At 38.4% G+C, this 19,475-nt stretch overlaps 1 protein-coding gene across 1 annotated transcript in view; it reads left to right on the top strand.

Moving 5' to 3' along the window:
• cdk16 (cyclin dependent kinase 16) overlaps positions 1 to 18,992 on the top strand; it is a 22,048-nt gene extending 3,056 nt beyond the window's left edge. The window contains exons 3-17 of the mRNA XM_061985507.2: positions 2,443 to 2,589; positions 2,658 to 2,776; positions 2,847 to 2,975; positions 3,036 to 3,092; positions 3,162 to 3,276; positions 7,862 to 7,956; positions 10,468 to 10,530; positions 10,615 to 10,738; positions 11,453 to 11,573; positions 11,654 to 11,751; positions 11,840 to 11,945; positions 12,014 to 12,056; positions 15,354 to 15,444; positions 15,506 to 15,571; positions 18,008 to 18,992. Coding sequence (XP_061841491.1) covers positions 2,443 to 2,589; positions 2,658 to 2,776; positions 2,847 to 2,975; positions 3,036 to 3,092; positions 3,162 to 3,276; positions 7,862 to 7,956; positions 10,468 to 10,530; positions 10,615 to 10,738; positions 11,453 to 11,573; positions 11,654 to 11,751; positions 11,840 to 11,945; positions 12,014 to 12,056; positions 15,354 to 15,444; positions 15,506 to 15,571; positions 18,008 to 18,045 — 1,412 coding nt within the window. The 3' untranslated portion in view covers positions 18,046 to 18,992. The remainder of the gene's footprint in view (positions 1 to 2,442; positions 2,590 to 2,657; positions 2,777 to 2,846; positions 2,976 to 3,035; positions 3,093 to 3,161; positions 3,277 to 7,861; positions 7,957 to 10,467; positions 10,531 to 10,614; positions 10,739 to 11,452; positions 11,574 to 11,653; positions 11,752 to 11,839; positions 11,946 to 12,013; positions 12,057 to 15,353; positions 15,445 to 15,505; positions 15,572 to 18,007) is intronic.
• Positions 18,993 to 19,475: the final 483 nt, after the last annotated feature.

Raw genomic sequence — 19,475 nt, 5'->3', positions numbered from 1 at the left:
GAAATACCTTAATTTTTTCCAAACGGTCAACAATCAAGCAAAACAGAAGCCATCGCCATGGACCCACGAGCTGCGCAAGCTAGCTCTCCAATCAGCTAAACAGACCCAATAACTCCACGGTGACGTTTTGGTGAGTTTACTGCGGAATTTGTGAAACTGAAACAATACAAAAAGAATGCCACTATAACTTATCAATACTAACAGACACTTGTTAACGTGTTAGCATATTAGATAATGCTAACAGGCTAGCTTGATTACGTTACAATAGCACGTACAAATATGCGTGAAAACACTCCTACAGACATCACACATGGGACGATTTAGTAAGGAAGAATGTTTTAGTTATATTGTAAAACTTACAAACGTTGCGTGTAGTGATGAATGAAGAATCCATACGAGTAAAAACGCTATGGACAAATACTTCCGGTTCAAGGAACGAAACAGGAAGTACATTTTAAACTCTTAAGCACGTGCAGTGAGCGAGCTCCTCTAAAAGATGGCGCCATAGCACAAACAATAACACACCTTTTCAGTATCTCTGTCGGTGTACTGTACATTATGGCCTACTGTTAGCAGGCCATAATGTTTTATAAGGCGCAGAGTATAAAGCGTGGGAAAAAAGTAGCTGCTTATATTCCAGTAAATACAATATATATATTTTTTGCAAAGTACTAGAAAATAAAATTTTGGTTGAAATGTCATGTAAATGCTGAAGAGTCAAAGCCAGACTGAAATGCTAACAGTTAGCACTCTGGCCAGAGAGTGTCAAGTAACCCAAAAAAATTGCTAAATGACTTTAAATAGCTAGCATGCTAATAGTATTATGCTAACAAGCAAAAATAGCATGCTTACAGTTAGCATTAGTGAAATACCAAAATATGACATTGAAGTGTATACCTGATAAATTAGCTTAAAAAAGCAAAAATGTTAATATTAGCATGCTAAAATGCTAACTGTAACGTGCGTCAAGTAGCAAAATATATTACTCTGAGGTGCATAATTTGTTTAAAATGCTAGCCTGCTGCGTTAGCATGCATCAATACAAAAATAGGACTGAAGTCTATACCTACAAAATTTGCTAAAAATAAAAGCTAGCATATTAAAGTTATCATGCTAACAAGTATCATTCGTCAAGTAACAACATATTTGACACTGAGGTGTATTCCTGCAAAATTCGCAAAAAAAAGCTAGCATGCTAATAGTATTATGCTAACAAGCAAACAATAGTATGATTACAGTTAGCATTAGTAAAATACCAAAAATGACATTGAGGTATAAACTTGATAAATTAACTTAAAAAGCTATCATGCTGCTAAAATGCTAACTGTAACCTGCGTCAAGTAGCAAAATATATTACTCTGAGGTGCGTTATTTGTTTAAATTGCTAGCCTGCTAACTTTATTTACCAAAATATGAATGAAGTCTATACCTCCATAATTACCTAAAAAAATAAGCTAGCATATTAAAGTTAGCATGCTAACAGATATCATCCTTCAAGTAACAACATATTTGATGCTGAGGTATATTCCTGCAAAATTTGCAAAAAAGCTAGCATGCTAACGTTACAATGCATCAAGTACCAAAATATGACTGAAGTTTATACCTACAAAATTAGCTTAAAAAAGCTAGCCCATTAAAGTTAGCATGCTAACAGGCATCATTGATCAAGTAACATCATATTTGATGTTGAGGTGTATTTCTGCAAAATTTGCAAAAAAGCTAGCATGCTAACGTTAGCAGGCATGAAGTACCAAAATATGACTGAAGTCTATACTTCCATAATTAGCTAAAAAAAGCTAGCATAATAAAGTTAGCATGTTAACATGTATCATTCGTCAAGTAACAACATATTTGACGCTGAGGTGTATTTCTGCAAAATTTGCAAAAAAGTTATCATGCATCAAGTACCAAAATATGACGGAAGTCTATACCTCCATAATTAGCTTAAAAAAGCTGGCATATTAAAGTTAGCGTGTTAACAGATATTATTCGTCAAGTAACAACATATTTGAGGCTGAGGTGTATTTCTGCAAAATTTGCAAAAAAGCTAGCATGCTAACATTAGCATGCATCAAGAACCAAAATATGACTGAAGTCTATACCTCTGTAAATAGCTAAAAAAGCTAGCAGATTAAAGTTAGCATGTTAACAGGTATCATTCGTCAAGTAACAACATATTTGATGCTGAGGTGTATTTCTGCAAAATTTACAAAAAAGCTAGCATGCTAACGTTAGCATACATCAAGTACCAAAATATGACCGAAGATTATACCGCCCTAATTGGCTTCATAAAGCTAGCATATTAAAGTTAGCATGCTAATATTAGAATGCTAACGATAAAAAAAATACAAAATAAATGGCTACAGGCTGCACTTTGGGCACCCCTGGTGTAGCGCTAAGATTGTCTATTTCTCTTCCCTGATTGGCTGTTCCCACTGACAGAGGCAGGCGGCCATCGCCCTTCAACAGGGGGAGTCAAAATCCGAGGGTCGTCTTCATCCGTTCAGTCTCTCCTCCAGTCATACGGTCGCAGACCTCGCGGTCTGGGACGCAGTCTGAGCTCGTACCTGAACCACAGCAGCCGACTAGGTAGGCACACCGCGAACGTTGTCGCACCCCTCGGGAGTGTCTTCACTACTCCCACCGTGTCCGCGCAGAGATCGTCCACGAGGACGTCAAGATGAGCTCCGACGGCGAAAACGAGCCCACGTCCTCCTCGGACGACGTCCAAAGTCCAGTTCGAGTGAGAATGAGGACCAAGAAGATCTCCAGCGAGGTGCGTGCACACCCTAAAACAGTTCAGGTCTTGACATGGTGTAGTAAGTACACCACCGCCTCTCTTTTAGGACATCAACAAACGCTTGTCCTTGCCGGCGGACATCCGTCTTCCAGACGGTTATCTGGAGAAGTGCAATGTGATTGGCCCAGCTCTGTTTGAACAGCCAATCAGCCGGCGGCTGCGCAGAGTGTCCCTGGTACGTCTGCTTGCACGATATTGAATGGCGATATTCTAACATGGCGTCTTCTGCGTGCAGTCAGAGATCGGCTTCGGCAAACTGGAGACGTACGTCAAACTGGACAAGCTGGGAGAGGTTGGTATCAGCCTGTCTGTTTATCACCTGTGCGCCGGTCTCACCTGTGTGTGGGCGTCTCTTACCCAGGGTACCTACGCCACGGTGTACAAAGGGCGCAGCAAGCTGACAGACAACTTGGTGGCTTTGAAGGAAATCCGTCTGGAGCATGAAGAAGGAGCTCCGTGTACGGCCATCAGAGAAGGTGATAGTTGTTTTGGAGTGATAAAATGCGTGTGAATTAGACTGCAACAGTTGAACTCATCTTTGGGGATATTAACAAAGGATCGACCAATCATCAGCGCCGATATTTGGCATTTTAACCTATTGTATATGATAATAGCTTCAATATAGAGGCAACTTGTTTTTCCACTCTACCGCTACTTTAAAAAAACAACTTAAAGCCTTGTCCAGCTGTTCAGTGACATATACTATTCATCTTTACTTCACTTTTATTGCAAATGAATATTGGCTCCAAGTATCACTTATCGGCCTCCTTGACTAGGAATAATCGGTATCGGCCCTAAAAAACATCTTGGTCCATCTCTAATATTGACATTTGAAAAGCAGGCTCTGCCGCATATCAAATCAAGCACTTTCACAGCCTGCAAGGTAGATTATTGCATGTTATTGTGTGGCAACTTGAGACAAGAATAAGTTGGTGGAGGGTCTTAAAATGACAAACTCGCACAGCCCTATTGCCCAGGAGATGAAACTGAGCCGGGAGCTCTCACGCTTACACCTCCTTTCTTTACTTCCTCAAACATAGTCTTAAGTTCTATTTCCTTCAGCAAGCATTTCCAGTGTGTCCGTCTCTTATTTTACACGGCGACAACAGCTACAGGGACCGAAACATAGTCGAACTAGCTGGAGCTGTCGTGCTAAATAGACTCCAGGGGTTCCCCTTAATGTTTGAATGATGCATTTTTCTTACCGCCATATCATGAAAATAGTTTTTTTTTAACTTGAAAACTAATTAAAGTAAAACAAATTTATTGTAGCCCCCAGAGGAAATCACAAAGTCCGATGCTATTTTTAACTTTTATTACCAATCTTATGATAACAAACGGCACAATTGCCACAGGTTTTACCTCCCGTGCAAACACTTTCGTCTCGTGAGTCCGCGATTCCTCGGACACACAAAAACACTTCCTCATTCTCCGCCAATCGCCTTTCAGGCACGCACGGTGAAAACTGACATCAAAACCAAACCACGCGGACATAAAACATTAACATTAGCTGGTCATTACAGTATCAATTGATATACAGTACAGGCCAAAAGTTTGGACACACCTTCTCATTTTCAATGCGTTTTCTTTATTTTCATGACTATTTACATTGTAGATTGTCACTAAAGGCATCAAAACTATGACACCCTTTCAGGTGACTACCTCTGGAAGCTCATGGAGAGAATGCAAAGAGTGTGCAAAGCAGTAATTAGAGCAAAGGGTGGCTATTTTGAAGAAACTAGAATATAAAACATGTTTTTAGTTATTTCACCTTTTTTTGTTTAGTACATAACTCAACACGTGTTCGTTCATAGTTTTGATGTGACAATATACAATGTAAATAGTCAAGAAAATAGGGAAAACGCATTGAATGAGAAGGTGTGTCCAAAATTTTGGCCTGTACTGTATATAGCCTATTATTTGTGCACTATTGACAAGTGATGTACCGAAAACTTGATCATCGAAAAATGCGCTGCCAAAACCGGATGTAAACGAAACATACGCCATTGTGACTGTTTCGAGCGTTGTCAGCATGTCTGTGATGTGGACGTGATTTTAATATATATTGCAGATATACCCGCGGACAGCTATCTGTAAAATGTGTAAATAATAAGAGGACAGTGGCGGCTTTTAAAGAGAAAGTCCAACTGGAGCAACAGTGTCAAGCAAGTGTGACGTCATGATCGCTGCAGCTAGTAGCCTCTTTAGTCAGGGACGTCGAAGGACAGACGTCAAGAGTCTCTAAACACGAGCACATTCTATAACAACACCAGCAGAAGATGCTAGATTTGTTGCACATTGTACAAAAAGCAGCAACAGTTGAAAAAATGGCGAAACGATAAAATATATATTTGTTAATACTAATTCATAATCACAAATTTGTTTTAAATGTATGTATACATTTTTTGAGCCATTTTAAATAAAATCATATCATAGCAAATTATGCTAATTGCTCGATGATGTGATGGTGAACACGCCCAAAACCACGCCCCCACCGCCACAGTTATCTTGGCAGATTAGGGGAAACCCCGGAGTCTGGAGAAACTTTACTGTGGAATGTGGAAAAATTGATAAATAGAGCTAAAGGCATCATGTGATGAGAAAAAACTGAAGTGTTAAAACTAAAAATGAACAAGAACATTTAAACAAAAATAAAACGTTTGTATAGGCTTTTTAAGGCCCGATGACCTGGAATGAGATTGCTAGCTTTATAAAATAATCACATTCTTTAAACATATTTAAAAAGCAAAATGTATTGCGATGTTATGCTTGGTATATTTTGGCACACCCCTTTTGGTTGAGGAATTCACATTAGTCGCATCATTTTGGTCTTGACCTCTGTATGTATGACGAGATTATCACAGATCTTCAAGATGCAACCCTTTGATCAAATTTGAATACCGTATTTTCCGCACCATTAGCCGCACCTAAAAACCACAAATTTACTCAAAAGCTGACAGTGCGGCTTTTAACCCGGTGCGCTTTATATATGGATAAATATTAAGATTCATTTTCATAAAGTTTCGTTCTCGCAACTTCGGTAAACAGCCGCCATCTTTTTTCCCGGTAGAGCAGGAAGCGCTTCTTCTTCTACGCAAGCAACCGCCAAGGTAAGCACCCGCCCCCATAGAACAGGAAGCGCTTCTTCTTGTACTGTAAGCAACCACCCGCCCCCGGAAGAAGAAGAAGCGCGCGGTGCATGCTGGGATATGTGACGTTTCATTTCCATTTGTGTGTTTATGTAAAGACCCCAAAATGGCTCCTATTAAGTGTGTTGTCTGTCTAATTATAAATAATGCAGACGAGGCGTGTTAACTGAGTTCTCAACGTTTACTCACAGCGTGCTCATAACCACATTCTAACTCCCAGCATACAACAACGCTTCTCAGGGCTACCGCGCATGCTCGTAACTATCGTTGCATGCTGGGTAGTGTAGTTGTTATATTTGCTAGCTCATAACATCACAGTAAGAGACACGCTTACGCGCTTAATTCAATACTCGCCGTCATTCCGGGTGGATTGACAAAAGACCTCCAGCCGCTAGATATTGGTGTCAACAGGGCATTCGAAGCTAGACTGCTAACTGCGTGGGAACAATGGATGACAGAAGGCGAACACACCTTCACTAAGACAGGGAGGCAGCGCCAGACGACGCCAACATCTGCCAGTGGATCGTAAATGCCTGGGCAGATATTTCGGTCACAACTGTGGTCCGAGCTTTCCGGAAGGCAGGATTCACAGAACTGCTGGATAACAGTGACACTGACTCCGATGACTTCGACGAGACGGAGCCGGCCATTTTGGATCTCACATTTGCCCAACTTTTCACTTCGGACACCGAAGACGAAGGATTTACGAATGAAGAATAACTTCAGAAAGTGAGCGCTATGTTTATTTTGTGTGTTGTGACATTAACGTTCGAGCAACATTATGTTGCTATTGCTCTGCACTATTTTGAATTTTACTATGTTTGTGATTGCACATTTGCGTACATTTTGGGAGTGAACAGAGTTGTTAGAACGCTGGTTTTTAATATATTATTAAAGTTTGACTGACCTATCTGACTGTTTTTTTGACATTCCCTTTAGCGCAGCGTAGGCGCGGCTTATAGTCCGGTGCGGCTTATAGGTGGACAAAGTTTTGAAATATGCCATTCATTGAAGGTGCGGCTAATAACCCGGTGCGGCTTATAGTGCGGAAAATACGGTAGTAGGATCTTTAGACTGATTTGGTGGATTTAAAGATTCCTTTTTTTATAAATGCCCACCTGTAGGTAGGTTGGTATAAAATTGTAAATGGGTATTTGGAAAGGAATTGTATTGTACTGAATTTTGTATATTATATGATGATGTACAGTACAGGCCAAAAGTTAGGACACACCTTCTCATTCAATGCGTTTTCTTTATTTTCATGACTATTTACATTGTAGGTTGTCACATCAAAACTATGAATGAACACATGTGGAGTTATGTACTTAACAAAAAAAGGTGAAATAACTGAAAACCTGTTTTATATTCTAGTTTCTTCAAAATAGCCACCCTTTGCTGTGATTACTGTTTTGCACACTCTTGGCATTCTCTCCATGAGCTTCCAGAGGTAGTCAACTGCAAGGGTTTTCACTTCACAGGTGTCATAGTTTTGATGCCTTCAGTGACAATCTACAAATAAATAGTCATGAAAATAAAGAAAACGCATTGAATGAGAAGGTGTGTCCAAACTTTTGACCTGTACTTTATATTTGAACTGTGGGTCTCTGTCCATAAACTGTGCGCTTCTTGGGATTACCTTTTTGCAGAACGGACTCTGATATTAACAAAATAAACAATAATGTACCGGTAATACAAAATGATGTCTGTCCGTAAATAAATAAATACATTAATTATTTGGATCATTTCATTACAAATGACATGATGACGTCACCTTCACCTCTGCAAGTAGATTGCTCACCCGTCATGAATAATCATGATTTCAATAACGATAGAATAATGGTAATTTTAATTTGGACATGATCGTGCATGCCAATGTTAAGTGTAAGTGACGTGTGTTGTTTGTGTTCATCAGTGTCTCTGCTGAAGGACCTGAAACATGCCAACATCGTGACGCTTCATGACATCATCCACACACAGAAGTCCCTCACACTGGTGTTTGAGTATCTGGTGAGACAGACGCATTTCTCTCCATACAGTTTTTACATAGACGATTATTACGCAGTGCAACCTTCTTATGTCAACAAGCCTTCTATGTGGTCCTGGTCCACTTGGTTCTTATTTTTACTATAAAAGTGCCTGCTTAAGTCCGATTGAAAAATGGGTCCATTTATGTCAGTTCTTTTCCAGGGAACATGCTTTATCAGTATCATGCAGTTTCACACTTCAAACCCGACTTTAAGAAGCTCTGCACTACAAAACATGCTCATTGTAGCCATTCATCCTGACTTCCTCAAAAAGGAACACAAATAGTTTTTCTCATTTTTGTCGTGTAGGTTAAAATGTTTTATATAGTGTGCTCCTGACTTAATATTGCTGATCAATATGAATTTATTCATAATTATTAAGCTTGTTTGATTTCATTTTTCAATATCAAATGGTTCAACTTGGTCAAAAAAATGCTCATAGTTTAAAGAAGGATAAAACATGTTTAAATGTCAGGCAAATTGATGCGCTTAAAATATTTTCTGTTACAGACTAAAAAACAATTTTAAGTTATTCTTGGTCGAAAGTTGATCTGTAATTCTTTCTTTTTCTGTCTTTAATGTTAATAGGAATACAGTGTTATGCAAAGGTGTACTTATACCAAATGTATAGACAAATGATACAATTTAGTGAGAGTGGCTTATAATGTTTTCTTCTTTTTAGAGGGGGCGTTACATAAATTGAGAAGCACTTGTTTATGTTACGGTATTGCTAAATTCATGATAATTGCTCAGCAGCAACGACTCAACTACTGTCAGTTACGCAGCATTACAATGTGCAGACTATAACTTCCAATTCAGTGCAAACTAGGCTTCAAAATAAAATCATTAACCTGGAGTCTACCACAGCAACTAATGAAATGCACATTAGAAATTAGTAGTGGTCAAAAACATTTTTCAGAATCAATTTATGAATATAAACAATTATTATTGTTAATATTATTGATAGTGTGGCTTTTATTAATTTTTGGTTTTCCTTTTTTTTAGTATTGTGTATTGTAATTATAATCAATTGCTAATTTTCAAGAATGATTTAAAGAAACATTTTAAAATGTTGACAATTTTATTTGTGAATATATTTTTTGGATGAAAAACAATAAACAACTGTTATTGATATTATTATTATTATTATTATTATTATGGATACTATTGCCTTTTATAATGTTTTGGTTTTCCCTTTTGGTATTGTATTTGTATGTCTTCTCAATTGCTTTGTAAATTTATATCCTGTATTGCAAAGCTGGGGTTGCTCTATTTTCTTTTATTAAATTGATTAACATTCTGTGATTTTTGCCCCAAAAATACATTTAAAAAAAAATCTGTTTAAGACCAACAATGTGTGTATAAGTCGTATGTTAGCAGCCAGAAGGAGCTTTTGTAAGATGTAACATGTTTTATTATCATTTGTTTACCAAATAATATACTGCGAGAATTGTTTTGAATCGACAATTGATTCTGAATCGGAATCGAATCGTCGGGTGCTTAAAGATTCCCACCTCTTTTAGCTATTATTTGAAAACAGAACAATCTAAATAGAGTTACGCACAAATGGAGGAAAACCATGTCAACAAAATGGTAGGTTAAAATAATAATTAGTCATCATCTATCCCAAGGATGTAAAATTAATTTTAGTTCAGGGACCACATGGAGGAAAATCTGTTCCCACGTGGGCTGGACGGATAAAATCATTGCATGATAACTTAAAAATACAACTACGACAACTTCCGATTGTTTTCTTTCTTTTACTTCGGTCCAAAATAGAACAAGCACATTCTGAAAAAGTACATATCACAAATAATCCTCTTGACAAAACACTTCAAGTTAGTTGACAATTCTGAGGGGAAAAAACGGTGAAGTTTTAAACACACCATGAAGAACACAATGAACTCATAGCGTATCTACAAAGCAATTAAACTTCAAGCCCATCTAGGATTGAACGAAAACAAAATAAAGCATCAATGAAAACGCTTCTATGTATGAAATACCTCATTTGTCATTTCCACTGTTCTTTTTCTTTATTTGCAACAAAGATAATAATTTTCACAGAACTAAACTAATGTGCAGAGTCTCATACAGCAGTGGAAGTGGGGTTACCAATTGTTTATTTTACTCCTGTTTGTTTGACGTTGGGGATGAGTCACCATCCCGCTTTACCGCGTAACTCTTGCTTGGTGTATAAACTATTTGCTTGCCTAACAGAATTACTATTGCGACATCCAGTGGACACATTTAGAACAGCAGTTTCTTTGATGTAAAAATGCAGCTCAGTTTTACACTTTGCAAACTCATCTCGAACCTGTCCTGGTCTCTTCTCTTTGGGTTCCTGGCCAAAGTCTCAAGTAAATGTGCAAACAATGGCTCGTTTTGGTTATGCCGACAACCACTTATGTCGACTTCAGTCAGCCAGTCTGAGGTGTGTCGACGTAAACGGACTCCATTGTTCTAAAATTAAAATAACAACTTTTGTGTGTTTCAGGACAAAGATTTAAAACAGTACCTGGACGACTGTGGCAATGTCATCCATGTGCACAACGTCAAAGTGCGTCACTCGTCTCCTACCGCCGTTTTGTTGTTGAACCCGCACATTTGTTGACCTGATGTTGGACTTTGTTCTCGGTCTCAGCTTTTCCTCTTCCAGCTACTGCGAGGCTTGTCCTACTGCCATCGCAGGAAAGTTCTCCATCGAGACCTCAAGCCCCAAAACCTGCTCATCAACGAGCGGGGAGAGCTCAAACTCGCCGATTTTGGTGAGCCCTCGTCTTGGCGTGAGTCGTTTTCCGCGTGGTTCTGGTGTGGGTACGTTAGGGATGGGTAACGAATCCGGTACTTTTTTGGCATTGACCAAATCCCGCTGGTCGTATCGGGCACCGATACACATAAAATCAAATGGTGCCATGTTTCTGTAACTGGGTTGCACTTGCAATTTTCCATTCCAAAGAAATTGACTCAAAAAATGCTCCAATTAAGGCTCCACTTTTCAAAAAAAGTGCTAGCTTGATGCTAATATATATTGGCTTTGCTATTGATATGCTACTGATTAGCATTAGCAATTTTACATGGCGATTTCAACACTTCCAAATGTGTTAATGAAGACTACAACTAAAATGCATGTTACAAACAAACAGCTGGTGCGTAATAAGTACAATACATGTAGTAGAAACACTTTTTAGGGCGCAACAAAAAAAACACCGCAAATTATACACGACTGCCACTTTAATTGCTACTTAATGTCATACTTGCAAATGATAATATGATGATAATAAAACAAGATATAACAACTGGACAGCAGTTATCATTATCAGTCCATTTTTAAATGTTGCGATAAAAAATACGATTTTATCATCAAAACAATTTATATTTATTAACACACATAGAATGACTGATTCCCAGATACCGGGAATTGGTACCGTATTGTTTTGAATGTGAACGGTGTGGTTCTAGCTGTTGGCTCGGTGTTGCAGGTCTGGCCCGGGCCAAGTCGATCCCGACCAAGACGTACTCTAACGAGGTGGTGACACTTTGGTACCGCCCACCAGACATCCTACTCGGCAGCACTGATTACTCCACACACATCGACATGTGGTCAGTGCAACATCGCTTTGTTACCATGGCAACTCACATTTGTCTTCATCTAACCTGTAGGTGTGTGTGTGTGTGTGTAGGGGTGTGGGCTGTATTTTGTACGAGATGACAACAGGTCGGCCATTGTTTCCTGGTTCCACAGTGGAGGAGGAGCTGCACTTCATCTTCAAGTTGTTGGGTCAGAACCAGAACAACACCTCTTTTCACGGGGCTTTTTTTCCCCCCACACAAATGTGTTGATACAGTGCATGTTCATGCGTGTGCAGGAACGCCAACTGAAGAGAGCTGGCCTGGAATCAGTTCCAATGAAGAATTTGTGGCCACCAATTATCCTCAGTACCCCCCCGAGAACCTGAGCGATCACACACCCAGGTATCACACGACAACCACACACCCGAGTACACGGCAACACATGGTCACATCGTGTCTCACACTCTCAGGCTCAGCAGTGACGGCGTCCAGCTGTTGTCGAAGTTCCTGAAGGTCAGTGAACGCCTCACGACACACCATTGCAGTCATTTTATATGAAGTCTGGACAACACGACTCTGTTAGCATTAAGGCTGGACCATCATGGCAAAAATAATAATTTCACATTGAAATCATGATTAATAACACGATTATTAATTAATTTGAAAACATGACATCAATGAATAACGAATAAACAAGAAGAAGTAAAATAATAGTAATAGTAACAACAATATATTACAAATAACACCAGCAATATTAGAATACATTGACATTTTAATTTTAATTTTTTTAAATTCCCTATTTTACCTTTTACTGTTTTTTTTTTTTACCACCATGGTGTGTACTTTTTGTGTTGTAAATAAAACATAATAATCTTTGGACAATTTTGGCCAGTATTTTAAGTCAAAGCATAATAATTATGTACCGTATTTTCCGCACTATAAGGCGCACCGGATTATTAGCCGCACCTTCTATGAATTACATATTTCATAATTTTGTCCACCAATAAGCCGCCCCGGACTATAAGCCGCGCCTACGCTGCGCTAAAGTGAATGTCAAAAAAACGCTGCGCTAAAGTGAATGTCAAAAAAACAGTCAGATAGTTCAGTCAAACTTTAATAATATATTGAAAACCAGCGTTCTAACAACTCTGTCCCAAAATGTACGCAAATGTGCAATCACAAACATAGTAAAATTCAAAATGGTGTAGAGCAATAGTAACATAATGTTGCTCGAACGTTAATGTCACAACACACAAAATAAACATAGCGCTCACCTTCTGAAGTTATTCTTCATTCGTAAATCCTTCGAATTCTTCGTCTTCGGTGTCCGAATTGAAAAGTTGCGCAAGCGTGGTATCCAAAATGGCCGGTTCCGTCTCGTAGAAGTCATCGGGAGTCAGTGTCGCTGTTGTTCTGTGAATCCTGCCTTCCGGAAAGCTCGGACCACAGTTGTGACCGAAATATCTGCCCAAGCATTTACGATCCACTGGCAAATGTTGGTGTATGTCGTCCGAGGCTGTCTGCCCGTCTTAGTGAAGGTGTGTTCGCCTTCGGAGCTGTGTGAAAAAAGCCACCCGGCCTCTTCGCGTAAACTTCCCTTAACCACTCGCTCATCTTTTCTTCATCCATCCATCCCTTCGAGTTAGCTTTTATGATGACGCCGGCTGGAAAGGTCTCTTTTGGCAAGGTCTTCCTTTTGAATATCACCATGAGTGGAAGTTAGCATGGCAAGCTAGAACCACAGTGAAGGATGACTTCTCATTCCCTGTGGTGCGAATATTCACCGTACGTGCTCCCGTTCCACAGTGCGGTTCAGTTGCTGTGAAATACGGTAGTAATCCGTGTGCGGATGGAGAGATTGCGTCTTTTTATGAACCGGATCGCTTAGTAGGAGCCATTTTGTGGTCTTTACAGATGTAAACAGGAAATGAAACGTACGGTGATATCCGCGCGTTTTTTCTTCTTCTTCCGGGGGCGGGTGGTAGCTTACAGTAGAAGAAGAAGCGCTTCCTGTTCTATGGGGGCGGGTGCTTTCCTTGGCGGTTGCTTGCGTAGAAGAAGAAGCGCTTCCTGTTCTACCGGGAAAAAAGATGGCGGCTGTTTACCGAAGTTGCGAGATCGAAACTTTATGAAAATTAATCGTAATAAAGCGCACCGGGTTATAAGGCGCACTGTTAGCTTTTGAGAAAATTTGTGGTTTTTAGGTGCGCCTTATAGTGCGGAAAATACGGTAAATGTATCACAGACTACGTTGACACTGCAGGCCAAAGTGGCCCAAATCTGATTTTTTTTTTTAGATCTGATTTTTTACCATCTGACTGTTGACAGTGCAAGTAAAAATGTTTTTTATATCAGACTCCAGTGTAACGTGTGGCCCCAATGTTGCCCCAATTGTGGCCCCCATGTGGCCTCAATGTGGCCTCGATGTCACTTGCATGCGCAGTTCAATAGAGTGAAAACAAAAGAAGTTGACCGGGAGGAAGTCGCTACTACTACAAAATAAAATAAAAGTCGCAACACCTTAAAAATTAGTGTTTTTTTAGGTGAAAGTAAAGTAATATAAAGTATGAATGGATGTATATGGTGTAATATATTTAGGAGGGTTGTAATCTTTTTATGGCTGTTAAGTAGAGGAGACATGGACATCAGCGTGGATCTACGTTATCTTTATTTTTCTACTCACATGTAAACAAATACTCCACAGCGTCAATTCCGGTCTTTCAAAAATCGCTATTTCTTCGGAATTAAAATATATATTCATATATTACATATGGACTATTATTTGTGCAATATTGACAAGTGGTGCACCCAAAATTTGGTCGTCTTAAATAAAAACCGAAACTGAATGTTGTAATGAAATATCCACTTCCACTGGTGACTGCGCACATGAGTGACGTAGCTCGCCCAGAGATGAGGAAAAAATCACATTCAGGTCACATTGTGTTTAGACTGAAGTCACATTTGAAAAGATCAGATTCCAATGGGATTCAGGACTACCTCCTGATGTGGCCTGAATCTGATGCCAAAAGATCAGATTTGAAGCACTTTAAGACTGGCAAAAAAATCAGATCTGTGTCACTTCAGGGCAAAAACATTAGATTTGTTGTGCAGTGTAAACGGGGCCAATAAGGGTTTTAATTACATTATGCTTGTGTACGATATTTTTTTTGTTAGCGCAGTCAGACCGGATGTTTTGTGCTGCTGTTCTGAGCTTGGCAAGTTTGAAGACAACTTGGGGCTGTAAAAAAAAAAAAAAGAGGCAGCCTCTCAAGTTTCGACTGTGGTCCTGTTTGTACTTTGATGTTACATCCATGAAGTCGTTCACAACAACACAACAGATGAGATGTGTTGTGTATGTGTATGGATTGTTCTTGTTAGCTTTAGCTTCCTAGCTTCAAGTGGCCGTTTCCACTTTGTTCAGTTGAGGATGGCGATGAATAAGCAGTACCTTACACAAATGTTCCTTATCCCCACAGTGTCAACATTTCACTCGAATTTACTGTATGTCAATTTCCCTTATATTCTGCCTTTGACAGCGGATTATGTTTTGTTGGATAAAATCATATGACCTTACTTTTTTTGTTGAGTGCAGTGATTATTGATTATTGAGATTCCAAACTTCTAGTAGACGTCATAGTTTTTTTCACTCATCTGCTTCACCGTTACAAGCTCAGGAATTTTAATGCATGTTGTGTGTGGCTTCTTTTCCGATAAATAGTATTTTTATGATCGTTAAAAATCGAGATTAAAATGTGATTAATTGCGGAGCCCTAGTTAGCACGTTTCTCATTTCTGCCATACGGTGTGTAGTTTGTAGGAAAGAGGAGGACTTCAGCCGACGAGGCCATGAGCCATTGTTACTTCAACAACCTTGGAAGCAGAGTGCGCACACTTTCCGACAGTAAGTGCACACTTTGGGACACTCACTTAGAGAGGATGTCTCACTCTGATGTGTATTTCAGCCACTTCAATCTTCACTCTGCCCGAAATTCAACTGGAACCGGAAAAGCTGAAAGCAGCCGATCCAGGTACCACAGTTTCTTTCAATCTACAGTGGAACCTGTTTAAGTCTGCCCTGTTTATGTCGACTACGACGTGCCCACTTTAGATCCATGCCGACATACATGGCCATGCGTTTGTTGGCGTAAAATTTGAGAGGATTAGAGGATACATTTTTTGTCGATATGTGTTGTGATATTGTAAATGTAAATAAGGCATAGTTGTTCTTTAAGAGTTGGGGGCACGAAGGACAGAAAATCCTTTAATCATCTTGATTTATTGCGTGTGTGTGTGTATTATGACGTAAACACACAAAGCTGGCAGCCATTATCGATCACACAGGAGTTATGGCGAAGACGTGCTTGAAGAGGAAACGGCGTCACAAATTTAATCACAAAAACACTGAAGGAAATTACTGCTAAGAAAATCCGAAACCTAGGGTGACAATTCGATTAAGAATCAGTTGTCGATTCAAACTCATTCTCGCAATGTATTATTTGGTGTAATAATTATAATGAAACTTTATCAAAACAGATTTCAGGTGAGAGAAACTATTTCTGGTTGCATAGAGACACCCTAAAAATCTGTTTTTAAAAATAGATTCTTATAAAAAAAATGATATATATATATATATATATATATATATATATATATATATATATATATATTTTTTTTTTTTTTTTCAAAATTTTCAAAATAAAGGAAAAAATGCTTTGTTTAGTTCTTTTAATCGATTTAAAAAATTATGAATCGATTTAGAACAGACCTGGGCAACCATTTTGACTCAGGGTCCACATTGGTAGGTAAAAGTGCTTGTGTGTGTGTGTGTACTGAATATATGTGTGTATATGTATACTTATACATATATATATATATATATATATGTGTGTGTGTATATGTATGTATTTATTAGTATGTGTATATATGTATGTGTGTGTGTATATATATATATATATATATATATATATATATATATATATATATATATATATGTATGTGTATATATTTATGTATGTGTATATGTATGTACCGGTACGTGTATATATATATGTGTATTAGAGCTGAAACGATTCCTCGAATAATTCGATTACAAAATATATTCGAGGAATTTTTGATGCCTCAAGGCATCAATAAGTTTTGACACTATTTCCACATCCACACATTTACACACTGATGGCGGGAGCTGCCATGCAAGGCGCTAACCACGACCCATCAGGAGCAAGGGTGAAGTGTCTTGCTCAAGGACACAACGGACGTGACTAGGATGATAGAAGGTGGGGATTGAACCAGTAACCCTCAGATTACTGGCACGGCCACTCTCCCAACTTCGCCACGCCGTCCCGTAATGAAAACTGTTTTATTTTTGATACTAAGAAAATAGCTTTATTTTAACTTTCTCTGGGAATATTAATTTTGAACTAAATTTATATATACAGTATGTGTTTTCATCTCAAACATGTTATGACGGCAAAATGAACATTGATTACTATTTTGCATGCAAAGAATGCAATGAAGTGTATTGCATTCTTAAAATGTAAAACTGTTGTCATAATTAAGTGTATGTATATATATGTATGTATATGTATATGTGTATATGTATATATATATATATATGTATATATATATATGTATGTATGTATATATGTATATGTATATACATATATATATGTATATATATATATGTACCGGTGTATATATATATATATATATATGTATGTATATATATGTATATATTTATACATGTGTATGTATATATATATATATATATATATATATATATATATATATATATATATATATGTGTATGTGTATGTATATATAATTCTTATAAAAAAAACAACTTTTTTTTTAAACAGATTTTTGAAAATTCTGAATATATTTAGAATCGGGATGAGTAAGAATGGTGATTCGAATGTGAATCGATTTTTTTTGTGCACCCTTAGTGCAAGCTCTTGGCTACTTTTGTTTCCGCTTAATTAAAACCTCTTAAGGTCCAAGTTGTTTACATGCTTTTTTTATTTCTCTTTGGTATTTGGGCTTATTGGACCCTAATTAGAATAAAAACTAAATATCATCTTTTGATATGATGTACTTAGTCCATAAGTACACAAACGTGTACTTCATGTGTAGTGGCATGCAAATTTTTATTTTTACACTTTTTTTTTCTAAATTCCATTGTATGTTATACTCTTCTGACACCACCAGATAGTAGCATAAGTGTCCATATGTCGGCCTAAGACCCCAATTCAGTAGTGTACACACTTTTGGAAATAAGAGCTAAAAGGTGCTGTCCACGCATGTGGCCACTAAGGCCTTTAGAGGTTTTAAGGGATGTCAACTCAAACGGGTTCCACTCTAAAAGTAAAAAGTTTTCCAGTCATTTTAGAACAAGTTGAAGTTTTGCTTTTCTTTAAAAAAAAAAGCCACATTATTAAAGAAATTAAACAACCTTTTTTTTTCATCAGTCAACAGTCTGAGCAGGAGGCGGAGTCTTCTCTTCTGACGTCATCACCGTCAAGTGTCCAAGTGGCAGATGTTTGCATGCAGACGCAATAGTCAACTTATGACCAATAAGAGGACAGGACATTGTTTCCGTGGCAACAGGTCTTCCATTTTTATGAACATCACATCTGCTCTGAGGTCAGTTTAGTGTTCTTGTCATCAATGACATCACGTCAAAGGGAACGATCGCGCCCAAATGTGAAGAATTCTCCTGGAAGCCATGTTTGTGCACGTGACTGTAGAGCAACGTTTATGTTTATGACTGTAAATAATCACATGATACACGTGCGCAGTTTATTAGGGACGCCTTTGTGTCGTCACGGCAACTAACAGGCCGAAGGTGTCCCTAATAAACCGGCTGAAAGAAATCTGGTGAGCGATTGCACAAGTCATCTGCGTCTCTGAAACGGTCCAATCAGCTTGCAGAATGTCCCGACACTCCCGCGCCAGATGGTGGTGTTCATTGTTTGTACTTTTACGTGATTATTTATATGACTTTGAAGCTTCAGGAAGTCACTCACGTCCAATCGGTGCTGAAGTCATTTCAAGCTACGAAAGAAAGTAGTCGATTTTATTGTTAGTGACGTGACGTGGGCGGAGCCAACTTTTCATCATGTGACTGTTGAATGTAGTGACATTGGCTGAGTTTACATTTTTTATTTGCTGTGGAGAAAAGCGGAGAAAACAGAATTCGTGCCTGGCGACCGTTTTGCTTTTCCTTCATCCTCACAAGAAGGGAAAGGTTTTATTTTGAATAATGTGGAACGTGACGCCGCGTGTTGTTCCTCAATTCTGTTTTCTCTGCTGCTTCTGTAAATGACACCAAAGTTCTCTGCAATATAGCGCAATGCATGATGAGATTCTTCGTTATTCTTCCTGCGTCTTCTCGTGTAGTACTCGCAATATATTTACACCACCAAATATTAAAAAGTTTGTATTTATTCTCAACGCTGCTTCATGTGTTTGTCATGTTTGGTCAGGTGACCTGGACACATGTACAAAGTATTTAAAAAGACATGCAATAAAACTTGCTGCACATTCAGCGAGGGGGCGTGACAGTCTGACATAGGGCTGTGAATCTTTGGCACCGAACGATTCAATTCAGAGTCGATTTTCAGTTCAACACGATTCTCTCAGTGTATTACAACCGCAATTTACACACTTAATTGGTTCTTAACCATTGTTTGTAAAAAAGAAAAGTGTCTATAATGAAGGAGAGTTCCCTAGAAAAAACTATATAAATATGAATTTTTGGTTCCAGCCTTGACAAAAGTTCATGTTTTAGTGAAGGGTTGTACACTTTGAACACACTACAAAGTGATATACAGTAGAGGCCAAAAGTTAGGACACACCTTCTCATTCAATGCGTTGTCTTTATTTTCATGACTATTTACATTGTAGATTGTCACATCAAAACTATGATTGAACATG

Source organism: Nerophis lumbriciformis, linkage group LG23 (assembly GCF_033978685.3).
Source record: "Nerophis lumbriciformis linkage group LG23, RoL_Nlum_v2.1, whole genome shotgun sequence".
NCBI classification, from domain to species: domain Eukaryota; kingdom Metazoa; phylum Chordata; class Actinopteri; order Syngnathiformes; family Syngnathidae; genus Nerophis; species Nerophis lumbriciformis.
Note: the sequence above shows the minus strand (reverse complement) of the source record. Positions and strands in the feature narration are given on the sequence as shown.